The 24,536-nt window shown below is 34.5% G+C and overlaps 1 protein-coding gene across 1 annotated transcript in view; it reads right to left on the minus strand.

Moving 5' to 3' along the window:
• The window catches only part of CHD1 (chromodomain helicase DNA binding protein 1), a 73,447-nt gene that overhangs the window by 42,882 nt on the left and 6,029 nt on the right, over positions 1-24,536 (minus strand). The window contains 8 exon segments of the mRNA XM_037732004.1: positions 911-1,089; positions 1,337-1,437; positions 2,445-2,670; positions 3,439-3,710; positions 3,813-3,962; positions 5,767-5,831; positions 6,658-6,780; positions 7,795-7,996. Of these exon segments, the coding sequence (XP_037587932.1) occupies positions 911-1,089; positions 1,337-1,437; positions 2,445-2,670; positions 3,439-3,710; positions 3,813-3,962; positions 5,767-5,831; positions 6,658-6,780; positions 7,795-7,996 (1,318 nt within the window).

The following is a 24,536-nucleotide window of genomic DNA, read 5'->3' on the forward strand; positions in this document are numbered from 1 at the left end:
ACTAAAAGATGAAAACCTCAGCTTTACCGTAATCCTGAGATTTCATCTCAAATCATCAAGCTCAGAGATTCCGTTACTCCAAATGTATCTGGAGGGTTCTATCAATACTGTTTTCTACTGCTCTAACAAAAATGAACAGTGAAATATTTTGCCTTCTTTTTAAAACAAAAATTTATAGAGAAAATTAAGTTCCTGCCAAAATATGAGTCTCATGTATTTCACAAGCAATACCTATGTATGTTAAATTGTTCACAACCATTGCTCCAGCCTTACGCTAGAAATAAACCATAAAACTGCTTACCATTCAATTTCTGAATTCCAAGTTATCCCTATGAAGAGTGTAATTCTTGTAATAAGGAAAGAAAGTCTAGCAGTACACAGATTCCCAACACTATCACTAGTAACTTTGAGTAAGCTACAAGGATTCAGAAAGTATTGTGCAATGTAGTTCTGGATACTTTGCTATAACCCTCTCCTCCTTCTCTACCTTCTAAGAAAATATCCACTATATTTAAAATTGAGCATGTCTCTAGTTTCCAAGGGTTTTTCTCTATTTAGTCTCCCAACTCTTCCCCAAAAGCAATCACCATAACCAACTTATCATCTTTCTGACATAGTGATGCTCAACAAGGATAAAAGACAATACAACATTTAAGAAGATACATTGACCGAAACATCATTTACAATTTTTTTAAAAAGAGAAAGTTTGAAATAAAAAATTCTAAAACTAAAACCAAAACTAAAAACACACAGCAATTGTAGGAAGTTCACTTTCCGTAAGACCTATTAACCAAGAAACCTTCTCCCTTAGTCTATCTGAAATCAGGATCCGACTCTTGTATTTAGGCTTGTAAATATTTATAAAGCATAAATATATTTTTAATAATTTAAAATGTCAGACAATACTCACTTTGCAATCTTTAAAAGGAGTGGTTTTTGATTGGTTCCTGCTAAAATACTCATCAATGCATGGTTGAAACTTTTTGGAAATGAGAGCTCCATCTTCCCAGCTGCATTCTGAGTATGGAAGGCCCTGCCACTTGCAATAATAATCAGGATAACCAGCTGCTGACTTTTGATTGGAATGAGCTGTGAGATAAATCAGGCATTTACTTATTTTTTTTTCTTTTTTTTTTTACATTTAATCATCAGATACATAATTCTCAGTAAAGGCTACACATGTAAAATTTAGCTATCTAGTTTATCTGTTTTAATAAAAGAGATATTATATTTTAACATCAACTGTGTTTGATGTGTAAGTGGCAAATTTATGACTTTTTTGATTAGTTCAAGCATAAAAAGATAAAAAGTTTAACCAGAATCATTTATCACTAACCAATTATACGTTCCACTATTTGATACTGTTTATGTAGATCATCTGTAAGTTCTTGCTGACAATTATAATATTCCACATCTTCTGGAGAAGCATTTTTCAACCTGAAAAATTAATCCAGGAACAGATTTAAAAATCTCCCATAAATAACCTATTAGGCCCCCATCCCCAACACTATTTGTAGCACAAAATCTCCCATTTTGCCACTTACTGTGTGGGCCAAGTTTGAGTAAGAAAGAAAATGAAATAGGAATAAAGCACCATTAATTTTTAACTAAAAATTGGTAATTTATAATGTATGACACACACTCTACATGACTGTTACCGAGGACAGGTTTAGATAGGGATACCCTTAGGAGTTTTACCTTGAAATGGAATAAAATCATCCCTCAGCACTTGCAGGGGATTGGTTCAGGATCCTCTACAGATACCAGAATCTGAGTATGCTCAAGTTCCTTATATGGAATGGCATGGTACTTGCAATGTAATCCACACACATCCTCCCCTACACATTAAATCATCTCTAGATATTCTTATAATACCTAATACAATGTAAATGCAGTGTTAATAGTTGTTTTATATTATTAAATGTAAGAAATTATACCAAAAGATGAAAACCTCAGCTTTACCATAATCCTGAGATTTCATCTCAAATCATTAAGCTCAGAGATTCCATTACTCCAAATGTATCTGGAGGGTTCTATCAATACTGTTTTCTACTGCTCTAACAAAAATGAACAGTGAAATATTTTGCCTTTTTTTTAAAACAAAAATTTACAGAGAAAATTAAGTTCCTGCCAAAACATGAGTCTCATGTATTTCACAGGCAAAATCTATGTTTTTGTAAAAACAAGGTATTGTTTTTAATTTTTATTATTGATTGTTGTACTGGTGTTTTTCACTGTATTTTTCCTCCGCATACTTTCAATCCATGGTTGGTTGAAACCAAGGATACAGAAGTTGTGGATACAGAGGGCCAACTGTATTATAAAGGGTATAAACAGTTATTTTAGGCTATCCTTTAATTTAATTATGTATTCTTTATTAACATAAAGGCTTAGTAACCTTTGAACTATTAAAAAAAAAAGTATATGACACACAGCATACTTACCATCTTTTTGTTTCCTGATCTTTTTTCTTATAATTATCCAGTTTTTTCATTCCTCTAACATTCTGCTGTTTGAGGGTTTCTTCTGTCTCCCAAGTGTTGTGGATATGGGACCATCCTTTCCATTTAATTAAATACTGAATCTCTCCTGGTTCTTTGTTTTTTTCAAAGCCTGCATTTGGGTCACCATCAGCTTCAATGGCATAGATGGTTGTAGTAGCACCAGTAGCTGAAAACACAAGCACAAGACCTTCCTTCCATGTAATTCTGTTGTAGGATTGTATTTCAACTCAAAAGTTCAAAAATATGAATATCAAAATATATACTCTTTTAAAAAGTAAATGAAGTATCAAGGGTATAGACGCTTATGGGAAATTCTATTACACATAAACAAAAGAAACTGAGAATTTCAGATTTATCTAATATAATCCCCTCCTCTTTCAAACTAGAAAAAATAAGACAGAGGTCCATCTGAGATCCCACATAATTATTCTATAATTATCCACAATATATGACATGTGGTCAGGTGGTTATTTTCTAGGATACTCAGGCTAAGCAAAGTATGCTTTTGCAACAAGTAAAACAATCTACCCTCTTAGCTTTCAACATTGTTGAAAGCTCTCTATGTTGAAAGCTCTCTAATACTTCACTATCTTTTTTTTTTTTTTTTGAGACTAAGTTTCACTCTGTCACCCAGGCTGGACACCTCAGCTCGCTGCAACCTCGGCCTCCTGGGTTCAAGCGATTCCCTTGCCTCAGCTTCCCAAGTAACTGGAACTACAGGCGCGCACTACCACGCCCAGCTGATTTTTGTATTTTCAGTAGAGATGGAGTTTTGCCACATTGGCCAGGTTGGTCTAGAACTCCTGACCTCACGTGATCCACCTGCCTCAGCCTCCCAAAGTGTTGGGATTACAGGTGTGAGCCACTGCACTTAGCCCTTTACTCTTGTAAATATTATTTAAACAACCAAACAATAAATGTTTTTAAAAACTACCTCCTTTTCTCCCAATCCGACAATCCATAAACTTTTCTATGGTTTCAAATTCCTCTTCCTCAGGTTGAGGAACATCCTCTCCACAGACTTCCAGTAGGTCATCAGAATCTGTTTTCATTTCTTCATCCTCCTTATAGCTAACATTAACAGTTGCTTGGCGACGAGAACTTCTTTTATCATTATCATAATCTTCTTCATCATCCTCCTCCTCAGAGGAATCAATCTGTCTCTTTTTTTGTCCAAGAATTTTCTTTCCATTTTTTGACTTAGATCTAGGAAAGGGCAAGGAGAAAAAAAAAACAAGATTTAAGAAACTGTATACAAAAAGAATGTATACCTTCCACAACCAATTTTCACTATCAAACAGACCATACCTATTTTGAGGTTTTCTGCTTTTGACTTTGTTTTTTGGCTCATAATCAGATTCCGTTTCATCACAACTGCTTTTATCTCTCTCTTCTTCAGATTCTGAATCTGAACCAGACTGAGATGGAGATCCTGACCCAGACATTTGCCAATCTTCACTGTAGACAAAATTTATAAAGTATTTTTATTTGTACTTATATGACAAATTTTATCCCTAATAAACTACAAAGATGATCAAATCAACTAAACTATATTTCAGTTATTATGAAAAACGCTGTTGCTTTTACTCATGCTGAAAATGATGGAACTGTAGAATAAAAACACTCTGGAAAATATTCTTCATAGACTTCTCTCACAACTCCAGTTTTGTTAATCACTTAGTCATACAGCAGTGAACGGCAAATAAATAAGTGATATTTTAATTTTCATTATAGATTAAAATCTTGTGTAATTATTCTACTTGCCCTCTCAAAAAAGAAATATGAATCCATGCCATTTTAATTCTCTAGAGGCTGTGATTCTGAAAAACACACTTTTACACTGATTTTTTAAATAGTAGATATTAAGAAAAACTTATAGTATAGAAAAATGTAAAAGAAAAAACTGAAGCAGTAGTACCTTCTCATTCATTGAGTACCTTACCTTTATTACTGTTTTTAGTCTATTAAGTCTATTTCATCCCAATCAACATGTAGAGAAAAAACACTGATGAATGTTAATATTCTGCTATTATATGAAGTTCAAATGAAAGACACACATTTAATTCTTACAAATACACTATATCCTATTTCAGTTATGCTTCTGCTTCATTGCTGTGTAACTTTTGCACCAATTGTATTTATGATGAAGGCTACATAAATAAGTATATATGATAAAATCTGCTTATGATAAAAACATAACAAAAGCAAATTCTATTTTACTTTGAAATCTTTTTAGGGTTTGCACACTGAAAATAGTCTCCATTTTACATTTATAACACAAATTATAATTTTTACATCCAAGGAAGTCTATTGTCCCAAATTACTCATTTTTTTAAACATATTATTTGCTTGCAATAATATGTTCTCAACTCAGTGGAAGAGTTAAAACAGCTGATAATACACAGTAGTTGAAAATGCAATGATGCTGTATTTAAAAACTAGAAGACAAATCTAAGAAAATTAATCAGAACTCAGCATGCCAATAAAGGGATTAAAAGCATGATATAGTAAGATTCATGGGAAAAAACCCTAGATGATCCAATATATATCTATTAATAGAAGGACCAGAGAGATTCGTAGTTTTGAAAAGGAAAAAAATCCAAAGATAAAATCATCGATTTTTCGGAATAAAAGATAAACACACTAAAAAACATGAATCTTCACACTAAAAACCCATGAATCTTTTGGGAAAAATAATTAACAAATCCAACATGCAGAATATCAAAAGCAAATAGAAAAATGACAAGACAATGGAATAACGTTTCCAAACCATTTAAATGAACATGGATTGAGAATCTGAAGTATTCTTAATACTTTCTGGGTCAAGATCTTTAGAAAATTATAGTGAGTTCTAAAATGAGTTCTGCAGTATGAAGTAAATTTCACATGCAGCTGAACAGTAAGGATAGCTATTAACATAATTAAAAGAATCATCCAAAATCAGTCATCCTGTCATCCCTCTTCTCCTATATTGCCCAAGTTATTAAGATTTTCTGATATTACAACTAAGGAGATTTTAAAGTTTAAAAATATATAGGGGACGTTATAGGAGATAAAGAAATGGCATAATACCTTCAGGTGGTCACCGAAAGATGTCAGAGATTTATCTTTAATTGTGTAATGATGTAAATTAACTTTATAAAATGCCATGAACCAAGAATTTAGAAAAGTCTCCTTTTGGCAACAATTTTCATAAAGAAATAAATACAAAATCATTAGGATTTTTCTAAGAGGAAGAAGTCAGTTGAAAAAAATTACATACTCTTTATGCTTTTTCCTTTTAACCTCACTTGATGAGTCATCAGAATCTTCACTGCTAGAGGAATCCTGTAGAAAAAAAAATTGTATCATTCACTAATCATCAGAATTTAGCCATATAAAATTTTTACTTGCTATACTATTTAACATTCACTTTACGAATAACAGTACTTGTGAAGTCTTTTTTAAATGTAGTTTTATTTACATTAACTAGCCAAAAATAATTAGTAACATTTTTATTGCAAATTAATATAGCCAGTGAAACTAGGTAAACTGCACAACGACAGCATTTTGCATAAAACCTTAAAATCTACCCTCTCTGGAGACCATTTCTGTTGCCTACTGTGGCCACAACAAGGAATCCTAGGTGCCAGCATGCCAAATTTTGAACTAACTTTTTCTTCACCATAACTTCGAATTATAATTTTTCCTAAATGTTTTTGTGCAAACATATGTGTATGTATGCTTGCATACAAAGAAATGAAATTGTTTATAGAGTGGCTATCTATTCTTTCAAAAATATGTTGAGAATTGTTATTATTTTGTACAAATATGATTTAACAGTATAATATTCCTTTATTCATATATGTACATGGATATACGTGCGTAGGAGCACATTACATTTAATTATTTCCCATGGATTTCACATTTATTTCTAATTTTGCTGTGATGAGCAAATGCATACAAATGTCCCACTGCTTATTTTGGATTAATCCCTAAAATTGGAATTATTGGATAATGCCAAGTCTGTATTTCAAGATTCTTAATACATGCACTTAAAGTATTTCCTATTTATTCTTTCAAAGCACCTATTTTTAATTAATTTCACAAATACTAGTTAAGTGATTCACCAGCACATCCACTTTTAAAATAATAGCTCATGATGAAAATGCACCTCTTCTGATCCGCTATTGGATGAGGCTTGATGCTGTTGTTGTTGTTGCTGTTGCTGCTGCTGCTGCTTCTTGAGCATTGCAGATCTCTGAACGGCCAGAATACTAGGGCTAGATTTCCAAAACTATAATAGAAATATAAACCAGTGAATGATGAAGTATTAAGAAAACTGCAAAAAAAGGTTAATTTATTGAAAAACTACACCACCATTTTTACTGCCTCAAAGTAATGAAGACTATTTTCCTTACTTATATGTAACAAAATTATCATTGCAAGGTAATTAAATAAAATGCTGAGTTTTAGTTATATATTTAAAAAATTGGTGTGTTGAGTTCCACAGACAATATTAATCAATATCCTCTTGATGTTAACAGCATTATTTTCAACAACAAAGTGATAATACGCTATATATCAGTGCTACTCATAGTGTGGTTACCTATTTTATCAGTGTGAGATGAAGAGGCTAAGTCAGAATATACATCAAGGATGTCACTAGGTACAATGTTATAGTTTAGACATTGAGGGGGGTGGCAGCAAGATTTTCTCTATGAAGGAAGCTGTGTGTCAATTTATATTCTGGCCCTCAAGCATCTTATCTCCTCATGGACTGGTACTCCAAGTAACACTATATCATTATCAAGTATAGACTAGTTTTTCTATCTCTTGTAGTAGCTTTCTTCAAACATAATAGCCCCTTACCCTATTCTATCATTATATTTGAGGACTCTAAGTTCTATTAAATTATCCTGCTATTAGCAATAAAGTATCTCCTTTGAAGATCTTGAAAGCAGAGATCATACACAGTACGGTTAACAAGTAGACCTCATGAAGTCTTAAATTCTTCTCTATGACACAATGGATGTTTGTTTATGAAACTCAATTTCTGCCCAAGAGGCAGAAAAAGTTTCATTTGTGTGTATGCGATTTATACTTTGTGTTTTCTAGTTTGAGACTGCATCTATTCCAAGCCAATTAGTCCACAGATGTACCACCATGAATGTGAGAATCACTGAAAGTAAATTATAAAATGTTTTTCATCTTCTCTAAAAGCTAGATTAAGAATGGTATAAACCAATGCTCTAAATTTTCCCAAAGTAATACAAGCAATCTACCTTTCATTGGGTATTTTATTGATTACCTCAGCTCCATCAACTTTCGGTGGTTTTGCTTGAACTTTGTTTTCTCGGGAAGTGTCTGACTCAGACTCTGACTGACTGCCTGATTCAGATCCGGAGTCAGAGTCACTGCTACCTGACTGGCTACTGCTTCCATCACTACTGCTTCCAGAACTCGAACCAGATCCAGAGCCTGAAGCTGACCCAGAATCATCATCCGACTGGCTATAATTTGAAAATAAACAATTTCAAACAAAATTCATTAGGAATTTAATTTTTCTTAGACGTCAGTAGAAAGCCCCAAATCATTAAATTTTACTTCATACTTAATATTTCAACTATCTTTGGCCAAAAAAATGGAATTGATTTAGTTAATCTATAGTAACAACTGTCATACTTGATAGATTTATCTATTTCTACATGATAGATTACATAGTTGAGAGATTTATAGATTTTTATGGCTAAAACATAAGCAATAAGATCGTAATCTTCTTCTAAAACAATATGCAAAACCTACTAAGTACAAGATCCTAGCTTAGGAATTGAGAAATCAAGAAGTTGAAGCCATGGTACCTACCTTTATAAAGCTCTGATAATTATAAAGTAGGAAATGTGTGAAGAAAAGATCAAATGTGTTAAAAAAAAAAAAAAAAAATTCTTACAGTAACAGCCAGAAATTTATTTGTAGTTTCTGCTCATTTTCAAGTTTCTATGTTCTATCACTCCAGGAGAATATGATTTATTACAATTGAGCTATGATAAAATTAATTTATTTAAAAACATCAGTAACACTGCTTGTCTGAGAAAATCACTTATTAATAAGTTCCTCATTAATAAATCTGAAACAGCATACTTCTCGTATTTCCTAAGGTGTATACACATACATGATTAACATTTCATAAAGTATCTTTTTTTCATTTCTAATTTTTAGTCTAAGATCAGAAATGGTCTGGACTAAACAGCTAACTATGTGATTATCCCCAATGTCATTTGTTTGTATGTTGAAAACCAGGGCATTAAATTTCTGGTATATATGGTAGACTCAGCTTTTGATGTAATTTCATTTGGCTTTATGAGAAACCACAGGTAATATAGTTTACAGATATGCAAGAAAATACAAGCTTCTGTCCTCTTCTGTAATTTTCCAAAATGCCACCAGATGGAGGTACTACTCTGAGACAACGGACAGTAATTCCCTTTTTCCAGAACAAGGATTTAATAATTTCTGCATGAAAACAGAGAAATAAAAATTTGCAGGAAGAATTTTGATTCTACAAAATATATAAACGCTTAAAGTATGAACAAGCACAGTTGTGTCTTTAAATCTAATGGAAGAAATGTTTTATTCGTAGAAATGGTAAATAAAAATTTGCTTCTTAAAGGCTTATGCTATAAAGATCATTTATGCCATCATGTTTGCTCTCTGGTCACATGGTTTTGAGGTCCAAAACCAGAGTATTAAATTTTAATTTTTAAAGCCATATTTTACTTGCATCCCATGTGAGAAATTTTATCAAGGATATTAAAAGATATTTTTCCTGACATATAATTTTATTTTTCCCTTAACACGGTAGGTAAGCAAATCTTTCATTTATTCAATAAAATTTATTGAGAACTATCATGTGTTAGGCACTGCGGAGAGACTGAGATGAGACAAAGTCCTTACCGTTAAAAGAGGTTAAAAGAACTATTTAACATCAAGACAGTCGTATAAAAGGATAACTATTCTTTGCTATGCTTAAGATAACTGATCCACATATATGGAGAGCACTAAAGATACAACCAGGTTTGGTATAGTAGTTAGAAAACACTTAGAAGAAACTGCTGTTGAATGAATTCTTCATCAAATAGTTAAGCAGAACACTATCTCTTTAATTGCTTAAAAGCGTCATGAGGATCCTGTTTCTTTTTTCCAGTGTACCTAGCATAGCTCCACACAGATGGGTGCTCAATAAATATGTGAAAAGTAGATAGACGAATGAATGATTGAATTGTGGGGGCCATCATGGGCCTATAATTCTTCATAATATCTTCATTAATCATTTCAGATGCATAGCAAGTAAAAACTGCTTGTTAACAAATCAAAATTCTTAAATTAATATAGAAATCTTTCCTTTCACATTCTTTAGGCAAAAGTAGTTCTGTCTGGAGATAAAGCAACAGCCGGAGGCTAGGCTACTCTAATGGCACAGGTTTATTGTTAGAATGTATTTACCCTGGGTATTAGACACACTGAATAAGGTATTTATTTTATTGAGTTTTTCTTTAGCAGGATAAAGAATATGCAAAAAAGAGTAAGAAACATCTTATTTACTGGTATAGAATGATCTAAGATACAGTTTAAGTGAAAAAAAGATACAAAATGTTTATAGAATGCTTCTTTTGTATAAGAAGGAAAAATATTTATATATACTAGCTTGTATTTTTTGAAAAGCAACAATGGTCCAACTAATTCAAAAATGATTACCTGAAGAGAAAAGGAGGGAAGAATAGAAGGAATAGCAATTGAAATGAGTCTTCAGTTTTGGAATTAGGTTAAAAGTTTTCCATAATTTTTTTTAAAAAGAGATTTTTTTTTAAATGAAAGAAAAATATATATGGGGCCAGAAAAAAAGTTACAGACATAAAACTTTGAGCTAAAATAGATGAAAAGCCTCTCCCTAATAAAGTAATTTTATTTCTGCCTTCTGCTAAAATGCTCTTTCTAAAATAAAAAGATGATCATGGCCTTTCAAGTCTTCTGTCCTATAACAAAATTCAACAAACATGTATGAGATCTTTCAGGAATCTCAAATCTATTTTCAGCTAGTTGCTCACTTACAGCCCTAAGTTCAAGCTTACATGACAAGGTACATGTAATTCTCTGAAAGCCACTTACTCTTTCCATTTCCTGCCTTTGTACCTTTCCTTTTCTTTTCATTATGTAATTTTTAACTTGAGTCCCATCTCATAGCTACTCCTCCAACAAATCTCTGCCAACTCTATCCCAACCCAACGTTAAATTAGGTATCCTTCCTCAGCACTCCCAAAACTTCTTGAATATACACCTCTATCTTGGTTACAAGCAAACAATGTAATAATCACTGAGTGTTTTTGTTTTTACGTACCCTACCTAAGACCGTATGTTCCTTGAGTGGCGCTGGGACTGACTTATTGCTACTCTTATGTCAAGTACTAAATGAAGAGCACAATGTTTCATGGGTAGATGGATGACGAAGTAAGTAAATCAAAGAGACATTAGGGATATAGTTTTACATATTTTATGTAAAACTCACAAATTTGGCTATGAAATCTCTGATCTCCAATTAATATTTTAGGTAATAAACAATATTACTAGTCTTTTATACAACTGAAATATCTGTACAACACTTAAGAGTTACCCTCAAAGTACATTAAATCTCACTGGCACAATATTAAAGTGGTAGGTGGATTATTAAAAATACTAAATTCTTTATTCAGATAACAGACCCATGGAAAAAAATAAACCCACTGAATCCCTCACTCAATTCCCAAAAAAAACCTCATCATTAATAGATACTGTAATATAATTATAGTTTTCTTAGAGAAAATTAAGGAGAAATATCACATTTAAAAGACAGTAATTCAAAGTTTCAAGCGTGTGTGTGTGTGTGTGTGTGTGTGTACATATATATACATATATATATATATTTTTTTTTTGAGACAGGGTTTCGCTCGTTACCCAGGCTGGAGTGCAATGGTGCGATCTCGGCTCACTGCAACCTCCGTCTCCTGGGTTCAAGCAATTCTCCGGCCTCAGCCTCCTGAGTAGCTGGGACTACAGGCGTGCGCCACCATGCTCAGCTAATTTTTGTACTTTTTTTTTTTAGTAGAGATGGGGTTTCACCATGTTGACCAGGATGGTCTCGATCTCTTGACCTCGTGATCCACCCGTCTCAGCCTCCCAAAGTGCTGGGATTATAGGTGTGAGCCACCGCGCCCGGCCCAAGTATATTTTTATATATAATTTCAAATGTACAGAGCAATATGATGAATTATCTTGAATCTCTCACCTAGCTCCACAATTATCAACTCAAGCCTATCTTGATTCAACTAAAAAACTATATGTAGATGTGCAATTCCAATATATCTTAAAAGATCATATTTCAATATTAAAGATATTTATTATTATATTAAACATTAAGTATATTGAGTAACATTAAATTTCCACATCGGGCTATCCCTTTAGTCTCATGATTGTTTCTTCCACTGGTCTGCTTTCCCGAGTTTGCAAAGCACACCCTTGTGTTACCATTTAACTTATTTTTCTGTCCCTTGTATTTCTTATAAACTGGCTATTATATGTAGAGGCTTGATCAGATTCAACTTCAGTTCTTCTTGACAATAATAGTTTATAAGTGGTATTGTGGACTTCCACCAGAAGGCACTTAACGTTTTGTTGTTTCCTTTTCTGTGAGCTTTAGTATAAATCTGTGGATTCAGGTACTGCCAGCCTTATCCATCCATTATAAAGCTCTCCATCACTTCATAACCTAATATTTTTAGCAGCCATTGATGATCATGTGTCTTCATTCATTAGAGGCAGTAAAATCATGAAATTTATCAGTTAATCAATACATCTTTTCTTCATTATTAGGTGGAACACTTCCATAAAGTGAAACTTTCCCTCATATCTGTTAACTCTGAGGTATAAGAAAAGGCCCTTCATTTCTTTTCCTTATTTACCAGTTTTCAAAATGAATGAAATCACCAGCATCCTTCAAAGTAGACCAAAAAATTTTTAAGTCCCATTATGAACTCATGGATTTGTATTTATTTAACAAATTTTAATCCACTGTCAAGCATCCTTGTTGATTTCCAAACTCTCCCATCTTTAGCCAAAAGGAATCCCTTTATTAACTCCTAAGTACTTCTGACAAGACCCAAAGTAGTCTTTGATAACCTATGTGTCTTTCTAATATGACAGGATGTACCAGGCTCATCTTGTGTCTTTCTTGCTTCAGGCTATAACCCAGCCACTTTAACAAAAAGCCCTTCTATTTATAATAAATTGGAAACTAAACTACAATCTGAGTTTAGTTTCTGAGATGAATCTATCACTACTGGACTGGCTGCCTTATTTAGGGTTTTTCAATGGAATGAGCTAGAATGTGTGTATTTTTAGAGAAAATACATTAAGAATTCATGTAATTCAAATTCAAAACTGCAGGCTTTTTATTTCTTTGAGTTTATATTCATGTCATCACTTGAGTTTCTTGGTTGCAAATGGCACTACTTATTTGCTTTATTTCATTTTTAATAGTTTCAAAATAATACCATTATTATAAACAATATGATTATTAAAGTTAAGATGACTATGCAATTCCTTTTGTTTTCAGGAAAGTATACTGACTTCTACAGTGAAATGACTGCTATAAAGGCAGGTAAAATAATTTATCTCTGTGTGACCACCAATTTGGCATAGTTAGGATCATTTGCTTTTTTTAATAGAGACTGTGCTTTCTTATTGATTTTATGTTGCTTTATTTACTTGGATGCAACTTCAGAGCTACAGAACAAATTACAGTCAGAAGTTCAGCTTCCATTCCCGACTCCTCTACACTGTGTCCTCTCTTCCCCTACAGTAACCATTTAAAAAATTTTTATTTTTTCCCCTTTTTAATATAAGCAAATTATGAATGTTTATATTCCCCCTTTCATAGTCATTAAAATATTTTACACTCTTAAATAAATGGTGGCGGATCATATACACATTATATTCTGGAGATCATTCCACAGTAGTAAACATACTATTCTTTGTGCAACTGCATATATTCCATTTTGCAGATGCATCACAGTTTCATGTCCCTCAATGATGTACACGTTGTTTTCGGTTCTTTGATTCTACAAATAGTGATACCAAAAAAATGGCCCTATGCAGATATCGTTTTTATTTACAACAGCGTGTCTTTTGATGTGCTATTTATCAACCAATAGAAACTCATTCTCTCTGAAGCTTTAAATTTACAATCACCTAGCACCTAAATCTTGACTTCTAAATACTATTCCACACTTAAATAAACTACAGCTCCTTTGAGAAACAGCAGATTCTAAGGCTGCAAAAGGAAAAGTACAAGATGAGTCTAACAATCTTCCTGGGCTAAAATGAAAAGAGAAAAAATATGGAGGCATGTCAAAAAGGACAGAGGAGCCGGGCGCGGTGGCTCACGCCTGTAATCCCAGCACTTTGGGAGGCCAAGGCGGGTGGATCACGAGGTCAAGAGATCGAGATCATCCTGGTCAACACGGTGAAACCCCATCTCTACTTAAAATACAAAAAATTAGCTGAGCATGGTGGCGCGTGCCTGTAATCCCAGCTGCTCAGGAGAACTGCCTGAACCTAGGAGGCGGAGGTTGCGGTAAGCTGAGATTGCGCCATTGCACTCCAGCCTGGGTAATAAGAGCGAAACTCCGACTCAAAAAAAAAAAAGACAGAGGAAAAACAAAAGGATATGGGAACCAACTTGAGGAGGCTTCCATTGACCAAATCTGATTTGAGCATAAAAATAAAGACAATTAAGGATCATTACTCAAAACAGGAACCCCTGAGTCTGTGCTGATGACAGAAACAGAGGGCTCTGATAGAGCTCTGAATGTCAACTGGTAAATGTAGACAGGGTAATACTCTTAGAAAACCATTATTATGCTATCATCATAGAAAATGCTGGTTTGGGCAAAAAATCATCAACGGATGCTAAATCTAGGGGAAGAGTTTGCTGAGGAGGATATTTACACAGATTCAAAGTGTTTTCTCACAAATTGCTTCTTAGCTGTAACAGATAAATTAGAAATCACAGTGGAGAAACTGGACACCATGTCCTAATGATTGAAAGTAGCGTCACTAATAGGGGCAAACAATGTGAGCTCCAGCTATGAAACACCTGAGAGAGCTATATCATTACCTACAAGTTCTCCAGCTGTGTATGCAGAGTAAGGAATGCATAAGTTGGATCTAATCCTATGTGGATACCAGAAAAACCCAAAATGATAAATATATTCTATGAAATAACTAGCTTATAGTCTTTCAAATGCCAATGTTATGAAAGACAAAGACACAGTCACATGCAATATGTAATCTCTGTACTGAAAGATGATTGATCAAACTGGAATGCAGATTGAAAATTCAAGTATTGTACCAGTGTAAATTTTCCTGAATTTAATAACAATACAGGCCTTAAGTAAAAGAACACTTTTTTTAAATTATAAAATACATACTGACTGTTATGGAGAATGGTCTAAAGAAAAAAAATCACAAAAAAATATATACTGCAGTGTAAAAGTTGTGATTTTTGCAACCTACTATATCACAAGTTTTCTTCATTAACATCCAAGATTGTGAAATCTTCTTTGCAGGTAGTAAAAAAGTACAACGATGCAAAAATCTAAAAGCCACAGAAGTCAAGTGAACATAACAGACAAGTAAACACTCAATAAGAAAAATATAAACAAAATTATCTAATATATAATGTGTCAATGAATTGGCAAAACCAGGCCAACAGAAATAAAATAACTGAACAAAACTTAAAAATCTGAAAAGGTAAAAATGAACATTAAAGAAGGCAAATGTCAAGACTGGGCATGGTGGCTCACGGCTACAACCCATCACTTTGTAGGAAGATGAAGCAGGTGGATCACCTGAGGCCAGGAGTTCGAGACCAGCCTGCCCAATATGGTGAGACCCGATCACTACTAAAAACACAAAAACTAGTCAGATATGGTGGTGCACACCTGTAATCTCAGCTACTTGGGAGGCTGAGGCAGGAGAATAGCTTGAACCTGAGAGGCGGAGGTTGCAGTGAGCCGAGATCGCACTACTGCACTCCAGCCTGGGCAACAAAGCAAGACTCTCTCTCAAAAAATTAAAATAAAATAAAGAAGGCAAAGTCAAATGTATACAACAGCCACCTCAGAAACTGCTAGTAGCACTGGAGAAGAGACTGTTTATGAGTATTTAAACATTTTATGTAAATTAGACTGTCTATACCAAAGTCTTAGATCTGTCATTTATTTTCAATTATATTAAATAACATACACATTTATTTACTTCTGTTCTTAGCACACATTTCCTTTTTTGTATATATAATTTCCCTACTTTTTCTTTATTTTCTTAACCTGTTAATAGTGTTTAGATGAATTAGATTTCAGGAAGGGGTGTTGGGAAAACCCTGATAGAAGGTAAACTAATTTTCCTCAGAATTATAATGGGGAATTGTGTGCTTGACAAAGAGAGCTATAAATACACAAATCAAATAATTGTATTTACTAAAGAACAGAGCATACTGCACTAAATTCTCATCCTACGCCTCTTGTTCCCTTCCACCTATAGCTACTGCTTAAGCGTCAATGTCATTCAAAAGAGCATCTTGCTAGGCATGGTGGCTCACACCTGTAATCCCAACACTTGGGGAAGCTGCGGCAGGAAGATCACTTGAGGCCAGGAGTTTGAGATCATCCCGGACAACATAATGAGATCCTGTCTCCACAAAAACAATACAAACTTAGCCAGGCAAGGTGGCACATGCCTGCAGGCCTAGCTACTCAGGAGGCTGAGGTAGGAGGATCGCTTGAAGCTAGGGGTTCGGGGCTGCAATGAGCTATGACTGTGCCACTGTACTCTAGCCTGGAGAAGAGCCAGACCCCAACTCTTAAAAAAAGGGGAGGCAGCCTTATTTTAGGAAATTCTTGAAAGAATTTGTAGATACACACTTACAGGGGAAATTTGGGACTAACTTGATGTTCTGAAGTTCAAACATGAATTATTTTCCTCTAGCTCTCTAGCCTTTTCTTCTCCTTCTAATTGTTATTTGTCCCTGTACACTGGTTAGGTGAGCCTCAGGTTTCTGCCACATAGAACTAATAAAAATATTTCAAGATTACTGGGAAGATGAAAAGAGATTAAAACATAATTGCCTAACACATAGTAGGAGTTCAATATTGATATGAGAGATAAAAACCACTGATGTTTCTTGAGTTTAAAATGAGAATCATTACTTCAAAATTTGCTTTAGATGTTCTTTGGACTATCATATTTATAAGTATAAATACAGAAAATGTCTATGAATAAAATCTACACATATCTGCAAAATAAATTATTTAATAAAAAAGAAAATATGATGTTATTAGTTGGTGCTGTGTCAGTAAGTTCTTATTTAATCCTTTTATTTTCGAATTATGAACAAATAGAGGCTCAGAGAAGGCTGTGTAAATAAATGCCAACACTGTAATAACAACTATACAAATTACGAATACATATGGAGAACTGAAAGGAAGTTCAGAAAAATGAAAGCCACTAATTTCTTAGGAGAGTAGTTTATTTAAAAAAAAATCTATTAATGTTTGTGGCAGAAAATGTGCCCCTCCCCATCCATCCAGTACCTATTTGGTTTGTCCTCTAGTATTAATAACCATCCCTCCCAGTTTTGGTTGACACATACCCACACAGCTAAAGATTAGCTTTCTCAGTATCTTCTACAGTTCAGTGTAGTCATGTGAGTAGGTTCTGGCCAAGAGATACAACTAGAAGTGATAGTGATGTGTGATTTCTACTTCATAGCCTTAAAATGAAGTGGCTTGCCTTAAATCCTCCCACTTTGCATCTCCTCCCTAGTAGCTGAAAAGGGCAACCACTAGATTATTAGACACCATACATTAAGAAGAGCAAGGGTGCTCACTAGCCAGAGGACCTGGATAATCTCAAAGGACAGAACTCACTTACCTGAGAGTGAAATAAGTAGTTATATTTAAGCCCTTGTGTTTTGAGGTCTCTAATATAGTATCCTGTTTCTCTAGCTAACACATTGTACTAACACTAGTGAAATAAACATTTTGGAAAGAACAGGTTTTATACATACACAATTTTAGCTCACCTGCTCATCTCCTCAACTAATGGGTATTGGAGCTAGAGTTTCTATTAGAACAAAATGCCAAAGAAAAAAAGAAATACTTTAAGTGAAAGCAAAAAGATAAAATAGACCTAGCATGGCACCTCACGCCTGCAATCCTAGCACTTTGGGAGGCCAAGGTGGGCAGATCATGAGGTCAAGAGATCGAGACCATCCTGGCCAACATGGTGAAACCCCATCTCTACTAAAAATACAAAAAAAATTAGCTAGATGTGGTGGTGCACGCCTGTAATCCCAGCTACTTGGAAGGCTGAGGCAGGAGAATAGCTTGAACCCGGGAGGCAGACGTTGCAGTGAGCTAAGACTGCGCCACTGCACTCCAGCCTGGCAACAGAGCAAGACTCAATCTCAATAAAATAAAATAAGAAAAATAAAACTGGTCCAATTCCTGATTGAGGAACTGGAAATGGGGGAAATGCAATCACAGGCATGATTTTGCGGGGAGTGATTTTAGAACTCAGCACTTGTACCTTTCTCCATGCTTTTCTCTCTGTCTGAAGAATACTTTCACTCCAAAACAACTGATAAAACTTTTCACTCTTCAAGACTATTCAAAAATAAAACTATTCAAAATTATGTCCTTTAGGTAGTCCTTCCCTGGTTTCTCCAGGCACAGATCATTGCTCTAGCTCATGTTCCCACAATATTTTGCTCATGTTATTAATAATTCCTTCACAATATTACAATTATTTATATATATATCTCTCTCTTAACTAGGTCTTGAAAATTATTAAGTCAGGGCCTTTATTTTTGTTATTGTATAGACCACTTTCCACTTCAGCATGACTGCAGAAAGAATCTGGAAAGTAGCAGGCAATGACTAAATGCTAAGTTTTAAGAATCAATGGCCAGTCAAGTAATGGCTTTCAGACTTTTTGGACCATGACCTATATAATACATTTTACATCATGATGCAGTATACACACGCGTAAACACAAATAAAAAGTTTGATGAAATAGTACGAATAAAAGCTACAAAAGGTTTCGGAAAAGATCTTCTCATCTGTACAACTCTGAAAACCAAGTAGTTCCACTGCTTTCTTAGGCACTCATCAGCAAAAACGACAATTCCTTTCAGCATTCTAATCTACCAATCCAATACAAAACTGTATTATTAACTCTTCTTAAAGTACAATATGATCCTATCGCCTTAAAGTTTCTAACTGAAGAAATTAAAACTGCTAAAAGTGGAAAGACACTAGGAAGAGTAACTTTTAGCATGGCTCATTTCAAAGATGATTATTTAGTTATGTTGAACCTGGGGTAAACTCAAAAGTAAGTATTTTCTAGTAAGCAGAAAATGATCAGATAAGAAATAAGGGCTATGTATACATACATTTAAAAGTCACTGAATAATAGTTTCATAAGATACATATAAAATTTATATGGGAGGCTGAGGCAGGTGAATCGCTTGACCCCGTAAGGTGGAGGCAGCAGTGAGCTGTTATTGCACAACTGCACTCCAGACTGGGCAACAAGAGCAAAACTCCGCCTCAAAAAATAAATAAATAAATAAACAAACAAATAAATGTTCAATTTTAAAGAGATTATTGATATTTAGTTTGCTTTTTAAAAAAGGCTTAATATAAAAATTAGGCAGTGGTGGTGGTGCACACCTATAATCCCAGCTACTCAGGAGGCTGCAGCAGGAGAATAGCTTGAACCCGGGATGCAAAGGCTGCAGTGAGCCAAGATCGCACCACTGCACTCCAGCCTGGGCGACAGAGCAAAATTCAGTCTCAAAAAAAAATATATTTGTATGCTTCTAAATTACTTCAGCAAATACTATTACAAAAAAAATGAAGTTACCAGCAATATATAATTTTAAACACAATTATTTAATTATTTGTTATTTTGTATTTCACCTGTCTGCATAAACCTATGGGGTGCGTACTGCACCTAAGAAAAAACTTTTACTGTGAGTCGTTTGGTTTAAAAACTGAAATAAATAATGTAGTATGTATCAGACACTAGGTTGCTGGACAATCTCTCAGTACAAAATACATTCTAAAACTGGAATAGATAAAAGATTATTTAGAATTTTGGTACTCCATTTACAATTCTATTTCTTTTCTTATAAATTTTCCTTTCACATAAAAGCCCTACCTTTTACTAATGTAACTGAGGACTGAGTCATTTAGAACTGTAACAACAGTATTATAAAAGTAACAATAATCAATCTCAAGCACAAAAGCAAGAAGACTCCTTGTTTTAGTCTTGTGGGAATTTAGACTATTACTTGACTCTTTTCCAGTGGCCCCATCCTTTGACATAAAAACTCTTGATCCTAGGACTCATTATCTTCTACTAACATACTTTTCTTCAGTATAAAAATTAAATTACTCAGCTTTTTGCCTAAGCCTATCAAAATGCCTTACCACTGAAGTCACATTACCAGGACATTTTTAACATATATGAAATTTTAAGATTATCATGGTTTTAAATGCTCCCTCCAAAAACAAAGAAACAAACAAAAAAACTCTTCATTTTAATATTGGACTTGATACTTGTCTTTATGATCAAACTTCACTCCTACATTTGAACTAGCAAATATTTTGATATCTCTCTGCATTTACGGCATCCACATGATATATACATGTATTTTTGAAGACTTTGATCTCTTTCTTGACCATAAGCTTTAAAGGAACTCAAATTTTAGAATCCCATGGTATCTACCACATGGTAATTGCTCAATCATTATGAAAACAAACACTTGTATTTCTGAAAGCAACAACAGAAGAACTGAGAAATAGCTCTTGGGAGTCAATTTCATTAAGAAACGAGTATCCCACTATTCTTGTGCCTTATACCTCAGTTCTAGGAGATATTGTGGATACTCAATTCCAGAAGTCAGTACTGTTAGAATAGGACTCTGCACATCTCCAGCTTTGTCTATACATATTTTAATCTCAATAACTTAGATCTCAATCCATCTACACCAAAGAAACTTGAGTGCAATTTAACATTTAAATTTGACTTTTGACTGAACAGTCACCTCATATCATAGTGATAGATCATGTATTTTCAAATCATAACACCAATTTTCTCAGTCACATGTACAAGCTGATTCTAGCACAAGATTCCTGGAATCTCTCCGTAAAACTAGTGGTTTCAAACCATTCACAGGGGGAATGCACTCCCCATGGGTAGTACTTACTCTGCTATGCTTCCTTTTTTCTCCTTCCTTTACCTGGAACTAAGCCACACAAAAACTTGTAACAATTAGTAAATCTTGGGTAAAGAACTGCAAAGCTAGATGTCTAACACGTTCTCCTTATTAGGGAACTTGTAGTTCTTTATTGGGGGACTATGACTTCCATAAAAATCTTCCTTTCCATCACCCTTCTGAATATATACCACTTGTTCTTCCTTTCTTTTCAAACTATATCATTTCTCATCATTAAAATTACAAATGTTAAAGCACGATATGAAAACTTTCCAAATAGCTCATTACATGACACTAGTAATTTACCCTTTTTTTTTTTTAACCTCACTTACATGCCCATTTGGCCCCACAAATTTCAATATGCTCAATTATATATTTAGACTGGCTATTCCATTATCACCCCTAGATTATAATAATCTTTCTTCAAGTTATAAAACCTGACAAGATGCTGAATGACTATACGTGAACAGCTTTGTATACATACATATGAATTTAACATGAATACAATTCTCCTGGGAATCTTGTTAAAATGGAAGTTCTGGTTCAGTAGATCTGGGATGCAGAGGGACCTCTTAAGATGAAGGAATTGCTCTGTACAGTACTGGAGTAGACAATAAATGATTCTATGCACTTGTCAAAACCCACAGAACTGTGTATCACGGAATAAATGTTAATATACGCAAGTTTTAAAAATCAACCAGTGTAATGATCATCACAGGATGGAATGCAGATTGTGACAAATTAATTTTATCACAAATTTATCACATAATCACACTCAAAGGGGTGAGGGAAAAATGAACTTGACCAACATCGGAAAACAGTGTTTTGACTAGAAACTTAAAGGCTAAATACTAAAGTGCACTGCACATAAACACGGTATTTTAGTTAGGAAATCAGTTTCTCCTGATAACGTACATCCTAGAAATTCTGACTGCTTTACATGTATAATAGGAGTGAATATATAAGCACATAAGTGGTGGATAGTGAGAGCCAGGTTTCTCATTGTTGGATATGGAGTTACAAAGGAATAAGAAAGGAAGGTTAGAATGAACCTGGTAGTACAGGATCAGAACTGGAGCCATCAGTATGAAGTCATGCTTATGTATGAGTTAATACGTATACAGATGCAAAGATACAGAAATGACTACAGATATGTAAGTACACATAGTATATCTACATATATTACCTAGCTCTGTCCACTTTGTTCACTGAAAGGGGATAAAAATAGTGACACTTGAATACCAACAAGAATACCCAGTAACCAAATTTTGGTTTCTAATACCATTCTCCAAAAAAAAGGAACAAGGAACCAAGACTTCTTGTAGAGTGGCTGACTCTAGGGTAAAAGTAAGGGAGTGTGTAAAAGAAACAAAGCTTCCAAAAGCCAAGGCTAGATCAATTCAAGTAACAAGTCAACTTACTGGATCACAAGTCAAAGTATGTATTATACATAAATACATGAATATTATCTACAAACATGTTCTTTATGCTTTGAGTTGTAATCCACTTTAGTGGATCCCACTTTAGTGGATTACAACTCAAAGCATATACATAAATCCATACCTACATAAATGATGTATAAATTTCCTTTCAAGGGAAACTTGCAAATATTACTTTGACCAAGTAACAGAGGTTAACACCACAAGTAATGTCATGTGGATATAATGTTTCCCATATGACGTGACCAGCACACTTAATCTTTGTAGTATTCTTTCTAAAAACCTAACCCTAGTTTATCCTAAGAACAACAGTCAAGGCCAGCCATGGTGGCTCATGCCTGTAATCCCAGCACTCTGGGAGGCTAAGGAGGGAGGATCACCTTAGGTCAGATCACCTTAGGTCAGCCTGGCCAACATGGCAAAACCCAGTCTCTAATAAAAATACAAAAATTAACCAGGCATGGTGATATACACCTGCAGTCCCAGCTACTCAGGAGGCTATGGCAGGGGAATCGCTTGAACCCAGGAGGCAGAGGTTGTAGTGAGCCAAGAACACGCCATTGCACTCCAGCCTGGGCGACAGAGCAAGACTCCATCACAAAACAAAACAAAACAACAACAGACAAACCAAAATTTCAAGATATTCTGGCTGGGCGCGGTGGCTCAAGCCTGTAATCCCAGCACTTTGGGAGGCCAAGGCGGGTGGATCACGAGGTCAAGAGATCGAGACCATCCTGGTCAACATAGTGAAACCCCGTCTCTACTAAAAATACAAAAAATCAGCTGGGCATGGTGATACGTGCCTGTAATCCCAGCAACTCAGGAGGCTGGGGCAGGAGAATTGCCTGAACCCAGGAGGCGGAGGTTGCGGTGAGCCGAGATCGCGCCATTGCACTCCAGCCTGGGTAACATGAGTGAAACTCCGTCTCAAAAAAAAAAAAAAGATATTCTACAGGACACGTGGCTAGTATTTCTCAAGACTGTTTAGATCATAAAAACTAAGGAAAGACTTAGAAACTCTCACAGATGGAAGGAGACTGGGGAGAAGTGACAACTAAACGCAATGTGGTACTCTGGATTTAATGCTAGAACAGAAAAGAGGGAGTTAAAGGGAAAAAAAAAAAATCAATAAAATCCAGGTAAAGCATAGAGTTTAGGTAATGGTTTTTTAAAAAGAATTTTTAAAAAATGGCTATAAATCTTATTTCCCCATCTGGAAAGTGGGAATCATAACACTGTATACATCAATGGAGTTTTGTGAGGATGAACTGTTATAATTCAAGTTATGCACAATGCCCTACGTGCCTCATGCTAGGTTAAGGCAGAGTAAGAGCTCAATAATCACTGGTTTCCATTGTTACTGTTTCCAGAAAAATGAAACTTACCTAGCTTCTTGCTATTCTGGCTCAAGACACAGTTCACTGGAGGTTCCCAGGAAATTAAAACCATATGTAACAACATCAATAACAAAAAAAGTGGCAAGATGCTATGACTCCAGATGAATAGCTTCATATAAATGTATATGAACTTAAAACATGAGAATCACATGAGAATCTTGTTAAAATGACAAATTCTTATTCAGTAGGTCTCAGATGAGGCACAAGGCCCTACAGTTATCATAAGCTCCCAGGTGATGCCAACACTGCTGGTCCACAGGTCACAACTGGGGCACCTTTTCTATTTCTGTAGTTTTAAATATTTCCCACTTAAAAAAAAAAAAAAGGTTAAACATTTTCTCCATTTCTTTATCATAAAGAAATTTTAAAACACTGAACTGCACCATCTATAACCCAATCAGTCATCAATATCTTAAATAAGCAACTACTTAAGCAGAGCAAAAGGGGGAAACCTCACATTAATGTCTGCCCACACATTATCTTACGGACTATATACAGAAAAGTAGCATCTTTGAAAGTCATATATCATTCTGATCTTCAACCATATATACATTCCTGAAGAAAATCATCACTCGAGGTAACTTTAAAACTAAAAAAGTCTACCAGGATTTGAAAAATTTGGTTGCAAATACCACCACAAATCCACACAGCTGCAAATTGATGCTTTGAAATCTTCCAGCATTATCTTTAAAAAGCCTAACTTCAGTTATATAAAACTTTGTGTTGAGCTGTAACTGTTATACAGGTGCATCCTGGCCCACATTTCTTAGTAAATAAATTTCAAGACTGTCAGCAATATCATTGCCAAAGAGACATATTTTCCTGTGTATTCTTCTTCCCTTCA

Source organism: Cebus imitator, unplaced genomic scaffold, assembly GCF_001604975.1.
Source record: "Cebus imitator isolate Cc_AM_T3 unplaced genomic scaffold, Cebus_imitator-1.0 Scaffold436, whole genome shotgun sequence".
Lineage (NCBI taxonomy): Eukaryota > Metazoa > Chordata > Mammalia > Primates > Cebidae > Cebus > Cebus imitator.